Source organism: Idiotropiscis lumnitzeri, chromosome 4, assembly GCF_059441095.1.
Source record: "Idiotropiscis lumnitzeri isolate Australia: NSW breed Sydney's pygmy pipehorse chromosome 4, RoL_Ilum_1.0, whole genome shotgun sequence".
In the NCBI taxonomy this organism is placed as follows: domain Eukaryota; kingdom Metazoa; phylum Chordata; class Actinopteri; order Syngnathiformes; family Syngnathidae; genus Idiotropiscis; species Idiotropiscis lumnitzeri.
In genome coordinates, this window is record NC_142394.1 from 5,302,463 (window position 1) to 5,320,742 (window position 18,280).

Below are 18,280 nucleotides of genomic sequence, written 5' to 3' on the forward strand. Positions count from 1 at the left end.
GAACCCTGCAATTACAAGTGGGCAACAGACAACTCAGAACAACACTTGCATTGAAAGAGGAGTTCGAAACATTCAAGGGAAAGATTTTTTAATCAGATCAGATTATTAAAAAAAAAATCTTCATAGCCGATTAATAGAATGTAGTGAAATGCCAATTCCTTTTGAAAACATTAAGTGTACAGTCTTTAAAAAAAAAGGAAAATATATGCTTAAAAAAAACTGAATATTCTTCAGAATCTAAGAATAAATGGACAGAAAGAGTTCACTTTCCACAAAAATGACAAAAACATAAACCCCCACATTTCACACACAAAAAACACAGTGGGAGTGGGTTCGAGCATCTTTTTGGATAAACGCAACACATTTGGTTATCTGAAACATTGGCAACAGCCCTACATTGGCCCTGAGAAGTTTGACTGCACCAAGGTAACTGGGTGACACAGCAGACGTCCAGTCGTCTGCACAGCCTTACCGAACACTTCAATACGCACGCAACACGTGCACCCCTTGATGCTAGCACTACATTTTCTCAAGACACTCATAAAGAGACACTCTGAAGTCTGAAAGAACCTTTTTATTGTACAGCATGATAATCTATCTGGCCAATCTATCTAGCAAAGTGAGTGAGTGGATGCTTCTGCTCAGGCAGATATGGTTCAGAGCAGATGCCTAACTAACATCTAATGTATAGCATATTTGTGATATTTTACAAATGCAGGGCTTCCCTGTAAAAATTCATCTTCACCAAAGGGCTAATTTGATTCAGCACAAAGACATACATATACATTTCACCTGCTTTGCAACATACTGTAAAACGGCAAATTGCCTGCTGAGAACTTGTGGGGGGGCCCTCCATATAAGTCAAAATACTTGAAATGTGAAGGTGATGTCTTACACCAAGCAGCCGAGCCTCATATTAACAAAGGCATATCTTCAGGGAGTGGAGGTTTAGCATTTAGCACATGCATACATCACATCAATGTCACTCGACAAAAGCAGCCCATTTATATTGCTGACAGCTCGGCGGAGGCCAAATTGTGCAAGCTGAAGTGTGTCCGTACACTCCTGCATGCTTGCACACGTGGTTGTGTGTGCTGAGGGAGAGGGCAAGAGGAAGAGAGGCGGAAAGGAAAATAAACAACATTACAGAGAGAGACAGAGTGCTCTGAGGCAGTGTTAAAAACAGACCGAAAGGAGTTTTCAGTTATTTACATATGCAGATTCCAGTGACCCCAGATCCCTACCCTCATCATGCGAACCCAATTAAAACTCCCCTCATTTAATGTTTACCTTAATTAACCTAACAATTAATGAATTTCCAAAGTCCTACTGCTGCTTTTTCAATTAAACATTTCATGTGACAAAGGTTATTAAAACAAAATCTCAAGTGAGTAAAAGAAGTCCATCACAGATCAAAGTAATTGACAATAATTGCTGTACGTGTTGTTACAGTAGCTGTTTTTTGTTTGTTTGGGTTGTTAATACCTTTACAGTAATTGAATGTTTTGCTGAGTACACGACTTCCCTTGTTTTTTGTTTTTTTGTATTTTTTTGGGAAATATTAACATGACATTTGTATGTGTATGTTAGTGTCTAGCCATGCCGGCAGCAGCGCTCATACTGGTCAGCAGTTGAGTGAGACTCAGTAGACCATCATCCGTTGACCGGTGCCACAGTCCCAGGTGGTAGGTCTGACAGGACAGGGCACTGTGCCACATAACAACAGTCTTTACAAATGTAACCGAGAGCACCACTGCAGTTTTAGCACACCTGATACAGGTTCAGCAGCTGTCGTGATGGAAGCATCCATTACAGCAGTCAGAGTAATGCCTGATCCACATTGCACTTGGTTATACACGAACATACTTAATAGGGTTCCATTTTCATGCCAGGTGTAGGTGTGGTGTCTGCAGAGGCAGGCTAGACATAGTGTTGGTATTTCCACAAACCAGTACAAGCCGGTGCAGCACGGTGCGTTTTACCACTTTGCAGGCGAGCGATGGCAAACTATACTAGCATGCGTGCATAGTTTTTACCCCTATTTTCTCAAATGTTACACGCCAAACCAGTACATGAATCACAATGTACGCCTTGTATACATGTATGTATGCATGTATGTATATCTTCTGCGCTATCATTTTGAATTAATGTCCTCTTTTGTAAAATAAAGGGGTAGGCATTTTGTTATAACTTTTTTTTAAAATCCAATTTATCAATTCATCGAAATAAAAATCCTTGATAGCTTAATCGATTATTATTATAATTGTTAGGGAGGATATCTCAAAAATAAAAATGCACAGCGAATGCATGTGAGCGACCGTGATCAGAACACCCCTACTATCATGTATTCCACTCCTGTGGGGGGGACTTTCTATAACAATGTGTCGCATAACTGTTAGGAAATTCATGTCCATTCACCACAGGAACATTTATGAGTTTAGCAGTCAACGAAAATTCCGTCAAGGTCCGTCATTGAAAGAACCCCGTTTCACTGCAGGACTGATAATTGATGCAAATTTCGAATTGAATAAAACAGACTCATAATACTAGTATATGGATATAACTAATTCATGGTTAATTAGTTTTGAAATGAAAACTCAAGGAGACTAGTTTGTTCAACTGTTGTTGAATGAATGTTAGAAATATGTTTGATACCAAAAATGCGATTAAAAGTGTAACATTATCTGAAGATTTCCGCATGAAACATGAAGAACATATTTGTTTTACAGGCCACATCAAATGATTTGGTGGGCCAAATATGACCATGGGGCCTTGGTTTTGACACATGTGCTGTATAGGGGTGTAGAGAACTGGAGGCTATCCCAGCTGACTTGGCAGACTTGGTCACCAGTCAATCACAGTGCACACATAGGCCTGGTACACACGTAAAAACGCAGATGTTTTTCAATGCATCTGCCGCTTCCCATTTGTTTTGATCCCCGGCCCTTGTGACCATGTCAAAGTGTCCTTGAGCAAGATACTGAATTCCCAGTTGCTCCTGATGTTATGTTCGACGATAGATCAAAAACTGTCTTAATCGTGTTACTATGATAATAACAACTGCCTCGTTTTGACACTTAAGTCAACCAAGTCAATCAGTACAGACTAATAAGAAAATATAATGATGTGATTTCTATAGTTTAATAGTTGTCCCATAGAAATAAAAGCAGACCTCCCCTGCCCCTTCGATTTACCTTTCACCCATTTTGGACCTTAGTGCTAGTCTGATTCTTGTGTGTGGGCATTTAAATATTTTTAAAAAAAATCTCAATCTGAAATATTGCTTTTGGTTAACTTCCCCCGATTTACTATGAATCAAGATGGTTTTCTTGGCTTTTCTTCAGAGACTATATACAATATATCTTGGGATGACTGAATAATATATTTGGGTTTGCATTACAGTACCATAACTTGTTTAAGGGAATTCTTAAGTGAATCACCGTCAATATCCACCGAGATATCTAGCCGTGGCGGGCCAGCCAAGACTAGAAATACATCTCTATGCTAGGTTATTTGCAAACTTTGATTCACAGAATCACAATGAAACAGGTGTATGGGTGACAAACATTTTCTTAAGAAGTTCCGTCATATTGTGTGTTGGATGAAAACAAGTCAGAAGTTTTATTTCATTCGTCCATTCACAGAAACAGCTATGTTCAATCAAAGCATCTCAAGTGAACAAAATAGGGTGGAAATGTTCAATTTAATTTCCTTTTTTCCAGTCTGAAAGCCATTTCCTTATCAGTCCAGTCAGGTCGCGGTAACATTTTTGAAAACACAGTGCTCCACTGCCATCACACACACACATACAGAATCCCTAAGCAAAGAGTGTATGTGGGTTCCGGAGAGCATGCGTGTGCGTGACCATACATGCACCTCTCTGTCCTCCACCCTCAGTCAGCCTCTGCCATTCACTGTAAACCACTCTGGTTTTGACTAATCTCTCAGAGCACTGACAGAGCTATTGTTCCTTTTGGCTTTCAGCGTTTTCATGTGCCACTCACCCAGCTCTCTGCTCATATTAATATGCTAAAAGCGCTTGAAGCTAAAAAGAGTTCAAGGCCCGCTTATGCCAGTGTTTGTTTAAAAACAGCTCGGCTCTCACCTCCTCCACTGTGTAGGTGATTGTAGCGCTATAGCTATATGACCGCTTATTAAATTGGCAAGTAGTGGCTGGGCTCTGAGATGTTTCTCTCGCACAATTTTTGTATACAGGCAGCCTGTAGGCAGGCAGTGAATAGCATGAAATGAAAGCTGCGACTGATGTTCTGATTCAATGACTGTTGCCATGGCACCGAGATGATAATGGAGTAGGGGGTTTGAATTCACACACACTCGGGGTGGGGGGGATACCAAAAAGAGTCTGTCCTATTCTCACACATGAACACAAAAGCCAAGAAGTGCCCATCAAGCGGCAGTGCAGTCCAGTAACCCTTCCTTTGGACCAGTGGACTGTAAAGGTCCATCATTAGGACAATAGGGCTTTGTCCGTGTTTCTGACAGCTTGCCAACATGGTTAGCGATATGATGAGACAAGCATTAAAGAAGCAAAGAGTCAAAACTCTGCTACAACTCGACATATGGCTGATTGACGGAAACTATTCAGCTTCTCCAGGAAGCCGATCGTCAGGTTCAATAAAAACGGTTTCTGGCTTCAGTGGACGGGTTTTATAGTGTTTCCTCTGGCCAAGCACGGCACCAGGGTTAAGTTGATCATCTCTCACTCTAGTAAAATAGCCAGGGGAGTCTGTGTACCACTAGATCAACTCCACAACTTAAAGACCCTAAACGTTACAGCTCAGATGATCGATATGGCACTGAGCAATGTTCTTTACGAGCTAATAGACAAATCCATTACTGCAACCCCCCCAGGGCCTTGGGAAGGCAAAAAGGGAGTTTGAGCATGTGGCCGTTTGTCTGCTGTTGCCACTTAGACTGCCACTCACATAGGCACAGATGCACTCACTAGGGAAGTTAAAAGATATACCGGGTGGAACAGGAGCACGTCTACATGCATGCTTGTACGGTTTTGATTGGCACATCTGCCGATGTCTTTATCTCTGAGGGCATCGCAGATTCACAGCTCAAGCAGGTTGCGCGATCATAGTAATGCCAGAAGAAGATTTGTGACTTCAAACATCAGAAGAAGGAGAAACACATGAAATCCTTCTCATTCACACTGCTTAACGAGACTTATCTGACATTTCCGGATAAGAGCGCTTCCATTAAATATTTGTAATTCCCTCTCTGGTTAATTAGAAGTCTGCAGTCTGAATAATTCTCACAATTGTGCATAAAGAAGTGAAATCGGGACCATCAGATTCCCTGCTGACATACTGCGTAATTTCTCGTGTCTTATTTCACCAAATAGTATCATGTAATCTGACTACTAACAAATGAATTCAGTCATTTATAATGTTTGTCTGACATTTGCTCACCAACAAGCCTTTTATCATCTTTGTGCTCTCTCTTTCAGCCGTATGCTGCCTCATTAACTGTAAGGTCAATTTGTGGGTTTTTCAATCCCCTCGGACATTTTTTGTTTCTGTCTTCTGCGTCTGACCGTCTGTAACTCCGAGACAGTATGGAGAAAAAAAGAAAAAAAAATATTGACCATGTTTATTAACAACAAGACGGCCTTGTGTGACGTATGGTGATTAAGGCGCGTAAGCTAATTTTGAGCAACCATTGAATGTGTTTTTACTTGAATAAAATTTGCGCTTTTCTTTACTAATGAAAAGTACAAAAAGTTACAAATTGAACAACAACAACAAAAACAGTTTAACAGACAATTTCCTGGGCTGCATGGTGGGAAACAAAGTGCCTCATTGCACAATGTCTTTGCACTCTGGTAGTCAAGCATCTCTGGCGTATTTGAGAATTAAATTATATTTATGTTTTAATAATGAACAAAAATCTCCAATTTAATTCAATTTCAAATTCTACAGTGGATAAAAAAGTATACACACCCCTGTTGTAATATGTGGTGTTTGTGAATTTTTGCCCAACACAAAGCATTAAAAAAATAAATAAATAATCCGCCATGACTGTGACTAATACGCGCTACAACCAAATTGGAAAAAAGACCAAATCTTTGAGAAGGAAACTTAAAAAAAAAAAAAACTCATGTTAAATGGGAGTCAGCACAAATCATTTAAAGTGCCTATGTAATATAATTCAAATTTATTCAACTGAACCCAAAATAAAGTTCATATGTTGGAGCAGGCTTTTACTGCCATTTGTACAATCACATCTAAAAGCACACAACGTGATCTGCAGGGAGCTTCCACGGCATCAGAGCGTGCTCATCGTTCAAAGGTATCAGTCAGGAGAAAAGACGAATTTCAAAAGCATTAAATACATCATAGAACACAAAATCATCATGTGGGAAATTGTGATAGTACCAAGAACTGGATGTCTATATGTAAATACAAATTTACATACACATAAAAACGACCCTTTTTCCTGGGTGGAATAACAATTTGCATTTTCTTCTCTTCATTTTCTATTTTTAAACAAGTATTAGATGCTCATTAACCAAATTTGACTCAGTGCAAGTTCCACACATTATTTATATTATCTGTGACAAATATAATGAGAGAATTAATAGAACAACTTTTTTTTGGTTCCATTTTACTTAATTTGTTTCAGTGGGAGCATGTACGTATCTTGGAAATGTCAAAACTTGTAGATGGATATTTTGATGTGAACTTTCTCTTTCTGACTGCCACTTTCAATTTCCTCAGATTTTTTCCTTAGGCAAAAAAACAAAAAAACAACAACACAGGCTGCAGTGGCTGCACTTTGTTGTCCATCCACATCTGTGGTAACTTTTTGTCTGGCAGAAATCCATCTTGGAGAATTATGCAAAAATGTCAAATGAAAATGGTTGTCACAACAAGAAAAGCTGTGGACTTTTCATACATGGAGGATGGTCATCCAACCCTAAATTTGCAGTCCTGCATCTTGAAAGCACTACAAAACTAATGAGGTATCCTTAAACGCCTGAAAAATTACGAGACTCTTTATTTTCACAAGCGCTCTTGTGGTGTGAACATGGCAACATACTGCAAAAGATCTTAGATTAAAGTTTCTGCATGGTTAGTTTTTGGTTAAATGGTCCTAAACAAGTTTCAGCTCGACCACACACTTTGTTTGTAACCATCAATTATTATCAATCCTTATTATAATTCTGGCGTTTCAGTATCAGAATGATGGTTGTATTTTTTTTTAACTTTCTGCAATAAACACTTTTACAATCTTTGAGAAATCACTATGTCCAATCAGAACACACCTAGAAAAATGTTCGGCAAAGTAAAAATAAAAAATCAGTTGAAATATATTTTTACAAGGTTAGATCTTAAGTTTGAATCCAAAAAGTGTTTCCAGTGAGTATAGAAATAAATGTGATTCTTCTGGAATTTCTCCAAAAATTGATTTTGTCAATTTTCAATTGTCATCTTTTTACTGGGTTGCATAAATAATGTGTCTTGAAATATATATAAATATATAAGAAGCCATGCTGTTGAGTGCTGCTGCCTTCATTTGATGTGATTGCTAACCTGGGAATGCTAAATAGTTGAAGCAATTTCAAAACCCATTTCCTCCAACCATTATCAGCAATCTATGTCTGGAGTGGAACACTAAAATATATCAAGTATATTCATTTGGCAGGATCAAGCAAATACGAGAGAAGTCAAATTTGAAAAGAAAAATAATGTAGGCACAAGCCCATCCAAATGAAGTGCTTACTCAAACCAAGGTAATTGCGTTGATATTTGAGAGATCCTTTAATTTGACTGGATTTGCAGGTGTTCTATAATCTCACTGCTCCGAGAAAGAAGCATAAAAAGAACAGTGTGTTCCTGCCAGGAGGTAGTCTGCACAATGCCAAGGTGTCAGTGAAAAAAGATGAGAACAAAGGCGAGTCCATAAAGATAGACATTGGGCTCGAGGGAATGAAGAATGAAAAACTGGTCACTTTATTAGCATCTCATTCCGGGAGTGCAGTAATCCACATTTAAGTGTAATGTTTAGCTTCGACATATCAGTATTTCAATCCACTGGCATCAAATCTAGCTAATCATTTTTCTCCTGTACTATCTCTCGTAACATGCATTTCACCGACGATGCATGGCGAGTACTGCTGGATGGAAGTAGAAATTTTTCCCATTAATCAATCTTTCTAGAGATGAAAGTAATATTTAGTATTTTTTCTCAAATAGATGTCACTTTTGTTTAGAGTGCAAAATTTGTATTTTCATTGCATTCTACAGACATTGCAGTTGCGGCAATTCAGCGTTTTCAATAAGAGTTGGCGTCGGCTGCAGTGAATCATTGTGGATAAAAGCAGAGCTATATTAAGATAGAGTGCATAATGTCAGATGCACTGGCCAACATCTAAAAAAATCGAAATATCGCTGGCGTCGCGCCAAAACTGCTTAAGTCAGAAATTGATCAATTTAATATTTGTTCACAAATCTATGTTATTGGACAATCCACATGTGCAGGTGTTATTTTTGACAAATTATCAACCAATCTAAAGCGCTGAAAATGGCTAGCGCACTTTTTTAGATTCACCTGAAAAGTGATGAATTTAGAGGTACAAGGATTCTGCCCGACGCCAGAGATATATAAATGACATTATGAACATTTTCGTGAATAATTTTTTTTTTTTTTTTAATTTGGTCATCCAAATGTGAATCAAAGATAATTACTTTTTACTGTAGTCATTTGAAGACTAGAAATGAATCCATCTCTGGATTTGAAATGCCGGAGTATTACAAAGAGGAGTAGGCAAAACTCTGCAAACAACAGCGCAAAACGAATTGCTGGTTATCCAAATTGATTGGAAGCTGTTATTTGTGCCAAAGGAGCTGATAACAAGTACTGACTATGACTTTCTGACTTGGCGTGCTTTTCAACAATGAAATACAGACATAGGCGACCCATCTAGAGTAAAGAGTAAAGAACCCTTAAGCACAAATACAGTGATGGATTGTTGTGTTTGTGCTATTTCCTATCATTCAAACAGGTGAAACACACTTTTCCCTTGTTCTATGCTGAGAAATGAGTGTTGCTCATGGGTATGAATACTTTTGCAACCCACTGTATATAACTTGAAAATTAACAACTTAAATATGTTATTTAACAAAAAGTATGGTCAGTTTTGCGTTTCTGAAGAAGGAATTCTGAATTTGAAAAAAAAAAACACTGAAATGAGTGCTTCAACGTTTCATTGCGATGTGAACGGCCGTGGTTGCTGAATTATTGTTGGACAAAGTGAATCAGGGTCTAACCCAAATTTGATGGTTCAACATTAAGGCTTGCAGGCTTTCCTCTGGTCATAACACTGTGTGCGCTGTGTTCATGTGCCTGGGAGAGTGTCAGTGATAAACTCCAGCTGAACCTAATTTTGTCTTTTGTACTGCCAATCACCTCAACTCGAACATTGCACTTTTAGTCATCAATACGGAGAGGTTGATATTTTCACAAGTTTGTCAGCAGGCTTGACTGATGCTCTGGAATGCCTACAGCCATCCTCTAGGGAGGTGTCACACTTGGACAAACTGTACAGTACAACTACTCAACCACCACCCCCGCCCCCGACACACGCACACAAGACTGACTTATCTTTTTATTAAATCACATAAATAAAAGAAGGCAGGCTTGTATTGAAATTTAAAACTTAATCTTTTCCCTTTTCTCTCTGTTTTCCTCTTAACACATGCACCGACAACACATTCAGTGACAAAATTGACTTGCCACCTTCAATCAGAGGACCAAATGGATTTCTGCCAGTTTTAAGATGACATAATAAATGGACCTGGGAGGGGCCAAGCTTTGAAGACAAAGGGAGAGCAAGGATCCCTTTACACTCAAATCTTTTTTTTTTTTTTTTTTTTTTAGCAAGGGGCTCTTACTTTTATTATCAATCCAAGCAGAGGAGAGTATTAGACTTTGTTGTGGAGAGAAGTGTGACATCCATAATGTATTTCCTATTAGAGGATGCCACGCATGGACACACCTGGCCACGTGTCACAGTGGGATGGACAGGAAGTGGATGAGAATAAATGAGAGCAGAGGAAAAAAGGTTGCCAAGAAACAGATAGCAGCTCAAGTGAGGGGTAAAAGTAAGAGTCAAAGGAAATAGAAGAGAATGTGTCGGGTTCAAGAAGCCACTGGACATTTAGTACTTCATGTAACACATGAAATCCACGCATAAACCAGCTTTCATGGTGCATCGCTGCAGTTAAGCCAATTGCTTTGAACATTTAAATCCTCTCCTCTCACCTGCGCCACTTCCATCCTTATTTGCTCTTCTCTTCCGCACGCCTGTCTATCATTCTCCTTTTTTTTTTTTGACCCCGGATAAAGTTGGAGGGTCTCATCTTAAATGATAATTATTTTGCTCCATATGCACACAGCCATCACAAATTGATTAGCGTGTAATGCTGCAAGCACTTCCACTCCCTCCCGCTCATTCGCTCCCCTTCCGCTGTGTGATTTTGCATTAGGCAGACTCCATTTCCAATCAGGCTGTCATTAAAGTGCACCCCTGGGTGCATCCCAAACAAAAACAAGTACACCCTAAAACCGCTCCTGCATAATTTTTGTCTTATCCCACTCCACTTCAGCCCTCTTTGTTTAACATGGTTACCCTTACCTGTTTCCCATCAACACATCATACTCTTTCGTACACATTCTAATTATACCATACATTACCATTTGTATTGCCTCATTAACATTTTTGTTCAAACCGTCTGTACTTTTCTCCCCGCCTTCATCATCCATCGCCCCCCGTCCACCCCCCTTTATGTTATCTTCAGCCTCTGAATACATTCCACTTTTTCGCAGCACATAAACAGACAGTGCCCTTGGGGTGGGGGAGGCTGGTTGTTGGAGAGCTCTGTCTTTGTTTGTGCGCACCTCTAACTAACTCTCCATCTGCAGGGAGCCAGGCCCGCCAGTGCAAGACAGATAGCTGGCTCAATTCCAAGCTCCTTTCCAGTTAGACTCATTTCTTTACCTTAACCTCACAATGTCTCTCTCCTTCCACGATAAAGCCCTCCCTCTGAGACGAATGTCAGCTGCCGACAGTCGCCAGTGACTGAAGACACCTGAACTAATGATTAATTGGCCTCAAAAGAAAAAAAAAAGCTGAAGCCAAATCTGTTTCATCTTTCAGTGGATTTTCAATCCTCTCCAAAGTATATACCGTAGAAATTCATCATTAGACTTTCCTAAAGATTCATCACTCATCTCCCACCACCACCCCCCACATTAGGTTTAGGTTGCAAACTGAGGCTCAATGACCAAGAGCACACACTTGGTATTTCACCACATAAAATATCCTTGAAAGAAAGAAGAATTTGACAATAAGTAATAGTCTAAAAACTCTTTTTGTAGACTGATAATTGCTTCAGGCTGTAACTTAAGCCATGAAAAGTGTTTGATGTTTTTATATTGTTTGAAAATGGCTTCACATTCGATTCAATACGGAACGTGAAGGTGTATTGAAAATACAGTTATGGAGAAAATTACAGAAGTTGCTGGGTTTCAGAATGTGCTGCACGGTACTTACATGCACAGTAATGCACCATCAAAGGTGCACTATGCTATGCTAAATTTTCTATCTCCTCTGGCTTTGATGGACAATCTCCTTACAGAGTGTGAAAAGAGGTTTTATCACTCACCATTATCGGGCTCAGATTTCCTGTCATGCTCGGTGTCGGTGAGAGACAGGGCCGAGTTGGCGCGGCTTGTCAGGCAGGAGCTCTGCTCAGACTTCAAACCACGCATCCACATGTGCTGCAGGCCATGAGCGGGTGAGGGTTCCACTTCAGGTTCAGTGTCCACATCGGACCCGACGCCCAGGGAGTAGCCGCGGCTATGGATGTGAGCGGTGGGTCCAGTGCATAATGTTTCCTCCTCCTCTTCTTGATGCTGTTGTTGGACGTAATCTGGACTCCTCATCTGAGCAGCCTTGCAGAAATCTAGATCTAAAGAAGGGAAATGGAGAGACAGATTGAGAGCCTGAAGACAGCAAAGCCTCTAATACTGGCATGTGTTTGTTATTGGCTTCAGCAGCTTTGCTGACCAGGTGTTCAGAGATGACAAAACAAGCACTGGGGAACATATTGGGCCGGCCTTAAACCATAATATTAAAAGACACCGAATTTGATGTCAAGGAAAGGGGCATGGCTTTTAACCGCACCAAATGAATCATGGGCTGTGCCAGACCCATTAGTACCCCTCTCAATTGTTGGGAGTAGTTTTGAACACAAATCCACACAAAAACATTGGAACCTAGTGCAAATAGGGAACTGACTCCATATTTGATTTCATTTGTATATCCTTTTGCTGTCGTGCAGCATCTGAATGTTTTTGTTGAAAGATTGGTATAATACGATATCAATTACATTGATGATCTTTCAGAATTGTGTGTGGTCAGTGTCTGTCCTCACTCGTATTTTACACAAAAACATTCAATGGATACCCAAAAGAGAATTCGGACGAACATAGGTTATTATATATCAATTATACACTTTTGTCTATACAATACATTTATAAAATTATGAAGACACATTTGAGTTTCATAGGAGAAAATGCCAGCCTTGATTTCCCTTAAAGGGGAAGTCAACCCCAAAATTTTCCCCACAAGAATGTGTTCTATGCAGGCCCACTCGTTGAAACATGGCATTCTGATGAATATTGTGCTGGCGGAATATAAGTTAAACAGCAAAATCCCCTTGTTTTTAGCCATCTGAGGGAGTCGCCATTTTGTAACTTCTGTCAACTGAAAATGACATCGCAGTTGCTCAGGGCTCAGCTAACGACCAATCATGGCTCAGCTGCAGAAAACAGGTAAGCCATGATTGGTCAGAGCTGTGGCTTGAGCAACTGTGATGTCATTATCAATCAACAAAAGTGACAAAATGGCCGCCCCCTGAGCTGGACAAAATGGGTGTATTGTATTGCTTAACTCATATTCCACAAACGCAATATTAATCAAAATGCCATTTTTAGACTAGCGAAGGTGCATAGAACATTTTTTTGCAAAGAGTTTTAGGGGGTTGACTTCCCCTGTAAGCATTTGCATTGCAACCATATTCTGTACTGACTACCTGATGTGTGTTATTGAACTTGAGACGTATCGAACTGCTGCTCAAACAGAGCACTGATCTCATCTATATTCTCCTTGGTGGGGTGAAGAGATCAGATAAAGATCAAACCTTATTAATATTGACTCAGACTGAGGGAAAAATTGAGCCTCGCATGCTTTCAGGTATTAGAACGCCCTCCAATCTCAAGAATCAACCCGTTATCTGAGAACATCAGATAAACTGTGCTAGCTCTCCGGTTGCACCTCAATTCAATTGAGATGTTCTTTTTTTTTTTTAAGAAGAAAAAGAATTTAGATGCAGCTGAGTAAATTGTCTGTCTTTGCTTCTTTGGTTCTTGTTTAGAATTTACATGTTGAAGTAATGGACTCAATGCAATGTAAAATGAATTGCAGCATGATTTGACATCTAAACTGAAGACTGCAGATGGAAGGATGAATTCCCATCTCTGTGATTAGAGCATCTAATAAATATATAGTCCTCGATGGACATAGAGTAACCCACTTTCTGGATTTCGTTATGTATACCTTTAAACATTTGCATTACTGTCAATCACACTAGTAAAGTTTCTCTAACTAGTAAGCAAACAGGTCGATTAATAATCTGTCACTATTGCAGGAGATAATACAAAAACTCTCCACTGGTGGGATATAATTAATGAAGAGTATTTGCACAAAAAAAAACAGCCTTTTAGACTTACTGACCACTGGGATGACCGTCAGTGTGTCCTGTCTCTGTTCTATATAATGATAAAATTACATGTATCCTGGAATGATACTAGGCAATACATTTTGATTCTAATCTTTGTATAAATTAGAATCAAATGGTCGAAAATTGGACAAGAAAAAAAGCAAATTTGGGTTTGCTTCTTTCGAGAAAACACAGCAACAGACATGCCAAACCCTCATGACTCATATGCAAAACAAGGAATACCATAAGGATGTATTTACAGTCTTTTGCACTGGACTGAATTACACAAAATGTTAATCGAAGTTGGTACCATGCAAGAAAACAAAAAAACAACATAATTTCATTCAAGTTCTGTCCTTGATCTAACTCAAACACATTTGCAGTTTGTTTTTTTTGAAGAGTGCAATTTCCACAATGAATGTGTGGCGGACTTGTTCCACTTGATTATGTTTGATTCACTCACTTAAACCTCTCTAAATAGCACCATCTTGCTGTCCAGCTGCCATAATTCAAATGAAGGAAGCTGAAGTAGGTTTAAATATGACACACTCATCTGCTTAGGCCTCATTTAACACATGTAGCAATAAGCACATGAGCAATATTTATGTTTATGTTCTCCCAGCCAATCAGGGAACAAAGATAATGGCACAAACGGAAATATTACGATAGATGAAAAGAGTTTACAAAATAAATTTCACAGGGAACCCAACTACTACTACTACTACTACTACGACAAATACTACTACTGATAACAATAATAATAATAATAATAATAATAATAAGACATGTAATAATTTTCTTAATTTTGTCCATAGAAAGTTCCTAGAGAGTGGAATTAATGAGTGTTGACCTCTTCTCACCATTTTTTTTTTGCACCATTTTTTAATTTAGGATCATCAAACCTAATGTACACTTCAGACAAAGAAAACAGCAGTAAGCATAAAGTTCAGCTATTAGATAGTTATTTTGTTTATTAAGGGAAAACTATGTCAAATTAACTGCTTGGGCCACTCTCATCAGCAACAACTGAAATTAAGCTTTTGCTAAACTTGGCAATGAGTATTCTTCTTCATCTCTGCGGAGATATTTGGGCTCAGTCTTCTTTGTAGAATTGCTTTGATTTGATTCAGTAACAATTGAGCGTTTTCAAATGCAAATAGGCTTTTTAAGGTCATGCCATACCTTTTCAACCAGATTCAGGTCCAGCATTGACTTGTGTAATCAAGTCCTTCATTTTTTAACCCATATAAAATTTGGCTTGAGATCTTGAACTTACAGTCAAACACTAGCTTTCAGAATTTTCAGGTTAAGAGCAGAATTCATCATTCCATCAACCACATGTCGTCCAGGTCCTGAAAAAGCAAGCAGTTCAAGAACCATCGCACTACCATTAGTATTATTTTGCATTTGAGTATGATGTTCGTTCGTTCGTTACATTTCCGCCAGATGCAATGAGACCCACGCCTTCATAGAAGTTAAACTTTCGTCTCACCAGTCCATAGAATATTCTACCAAAAGCCTTGAGAATCACTTGTGGAAAAAAAGTTAGCATTTATCTTATTTTTGGTTAGCAATGGTGTTCACCTTGGAACTCTGCCATGGATGCCTTTTTCACCCAGTCTCTTGACGTCCTGGGTCCCTTTGTTACCTCCAGGATGAGTCATCACTGTGTCTTTGGGGTAATTTTTTGTAGCTTTTGAAGCTTCACCATTCCATTCAATGTTTTTCCTCACCGTGGTTCGCTGGAGTTGTAAAGCTTTAGGAGTGGCTTTCTAACTCTTTTCAGAAGGATAGTCCATTTAGACATGTTATTGATTAAACAGTGCTGGGGGTAGTCAAGCTTAGTTGTGGTCAATGAAAATGAACTCCAAAAAAATTTGATTGACCACAGGATTTAACGAAGGGGGCAAGTACTTTTTCTCACACAGCCATCTACAATAGCTTTTTTGTAGTAATTTACTTACTTATGTGTGTTCCTGCTCGTATGTTGAATATATGTTTTGCATTTTATTTCATAAAACCATGACTTCTCAGCCATGAAAAAAAGTTGACCACCGATTAAAAACATAAACTGATTGGAAGAAAGAGAGACTATATTCGCAATCCATTCAACTTTGCTGCGTTTCGTTCCAATTGTGTCAGGAAATCCAGATTGTGGTAACTGATTTGGTAAATAGCTTACCTTGTAATGAAATGCTCTGATATTTAAATGATGTGATTACATGTGTGTTGTGGTCCCAAATGTGTAACATGTTGTAATAATATTACAAAAATAATGCTATTTAATATCACTTGTTATACTACTTTGTTATTGCAATATGTAATATATTACTGTATTGTGTTACTTTTATAACACCTTACTCCCAGCTCTGTAAGTGACCAGTTGGAGTTCCTTAAACAAAAGTGATCAAGTGAAACATTGAATGGGACTGACTAATAATGTTAGGTTGCATTTCATCACTATTGACCGTAAAGTAATCGAAAGAAAAGAGATTTTTATCGGAAAGTGATGATTTTCTATTACGCTGACATGTCACAAAGGAAATTGTAGTGGTCAGTTGCCTTATTTACCGACAAAGAATCCGATAGAGCTTTGTGCCTGACTTCAGCATCTCACACGTACGGTATACTCCTCCGTTGCCAGACTAGGTGGGATGTAGTATAAAATTGACAAAAATAAATGACTGTATATGTGACATCAGGAAATAGAAAAAGGAACAAAAAAGAAAGGCCGACTCACATATGACAGGAAACGTGAATAATATGCTTTGGGAATTAGACGAATTGGCTGATCCCTGTCATCCATTAAAAATGTCACCGTAGGCGATGCCCCCCTTAACAGTTGGTTACTTAGGCAGGCCATACTTTATATAACGCTGTTGCCCAAAGATGAACAGATGTGCTTCATATTACCAGCTATCATTGACATTTGAAAGGCTGCTTTGGGGGGGTCGCTGGCACCTTACCATATGATGTGATGCACGTCATCAGTGTCATATGGTAGGGTAATGACTTTCTTTTTTTTTTTTTAAGATTAGAGAAGCAGGAAAACTTGAATAGGCAAAAAGCTGGCACACATCGGTGATGACTGATGGCCTTCGTGGGTGGTTACATGTTGACCAATATGACAAAATCCATAGTAGGCGTAATTTGAAATCTGAAATGGCAGGAACGGCTTGTCCAAATGGTTGGCTAATGTTGCTTGTTAGCATGGTGGGAGGGTCTTACAGGAAAGCAGGACGTTCGGGTGGCAGAGAGTGCATCTATTGATCACAGTGAACCCTGCACAGCAGCACAGTCCTGATGAGGTACAGCTTCTCTCTTAACACCATACATGACCTGCATAAAGGCCATCCATCACAGCACGCACTGGCCCATTTCTCCTCCTGTCACCGGCAGGGGAGAATTTCTCAGTGTGTATGCGTCAGCGCTACCTCATGTGTGTCTGTGTCTGTGTGTGTAATGAAGGGTGGTGTTCCACCCCAGGTGAGGCCAAAGAGGTTTGGGGCTGACCCAGTTTAGCTGTGGGAGGGAAATATCACCTCCGTGGAGGGGAGGTAATTGGTTGCCTCCGACTGTCCTTCTGGCTCATTGTAGACTGTAATAGGTAATTCACATAGGCCCGTTTAAAAAGCTGTCTGTGCGTGTGTATGGAAGGGGTGGGGGTTATATGTGTGTGTGTGTCTTTGTCTGCCTTTTGAGCCGATACATCCAGCTTCTGTGAAGTTTTGAGGGTGCATTCACGGGTAAATACATATGGGATACCTGGCTGAGCTTGGCTGTAGTTGTTTTGTCTTTCACGGTGTGATCCAAGCGTGAGGCGAAGCTCATGTGTGTAGTCAGGCAGGGTTTCACGTGAGGTGTAAGAGCGGTGGTGAGCGTGACCGTCCTCGCTCTCATCAGACGAACTGGTGTAGGACATCTCCATTTCATGGCGGCCCTTTGACAGCGGCTGGTAGGGTTTACTGTCCATCTCCTCCATGGCTTGAAGGGCATTCACTTAATCACTCAGCGCAGCCACAATGCAGAATACAGAGTCTGTAAATGGGTGGTGGGGGGTGGATAGGGTAGGGTTGGGTAAAGGTGAGCGAATGGAGGACAATGGAAAGGAAAATGAAAGGGAGCGGGGGATTGAATAGGTAAGGTCGGAGAAAAATAGCACAAGAAGTGTATTATTGAAAACAGTGGAACAATACCGCAGCATCTGCTCATTCTTTCATACACAGTATTTGGCCTATTTGATATTTCACACCAATGGTTAGTTGAAAATCAATATACCCAGAATAGACTGCAATTATGTCTGAATGCATTTGATGAAAAGTTGACTTGAATATGGAGCTACAGTTTTTCTTCATGTGTTGCTATTTTACTACTAATCTTAATCTTTTACAGCCAACTATTGACAGGTTTCAGATTAATCACAACTGTGTTGCTGGGTCTCTTTGGTTACTAAATGCAGTGACTCA

General features: G+C 39.5%; 1 protein-coding gene across 1 annotated transcript in view; it reads right to left on the bottom strand.

Moving 5' to 3' along the window:
• Positions 1-18,280, bottom strand: part of tenm1 (teneurin transmembrane protein 1) — a 214,355-nt gene that overhangs the window by 174,281 nt on the left and 21,794 nt on the right. The window contains exons 2-3 of the mRNA XM_088292837.1: positions 17,580-17,852; positions 11,697-12,002 (exon numbers count right to left, since the gene is read on the bottom strand). Of these exons, the coding sequence (XP_088148963.1) occupies positions 11,697-12,002; positions 17,580-17,796 (523 nt within the window). The 5' untranslated portion in view covers positions 17,797-17,852. The remainder of the gene's footprint in view (positions 1-11,696; positions 12,003-17,579; positions 17,853-18,280) is intronic.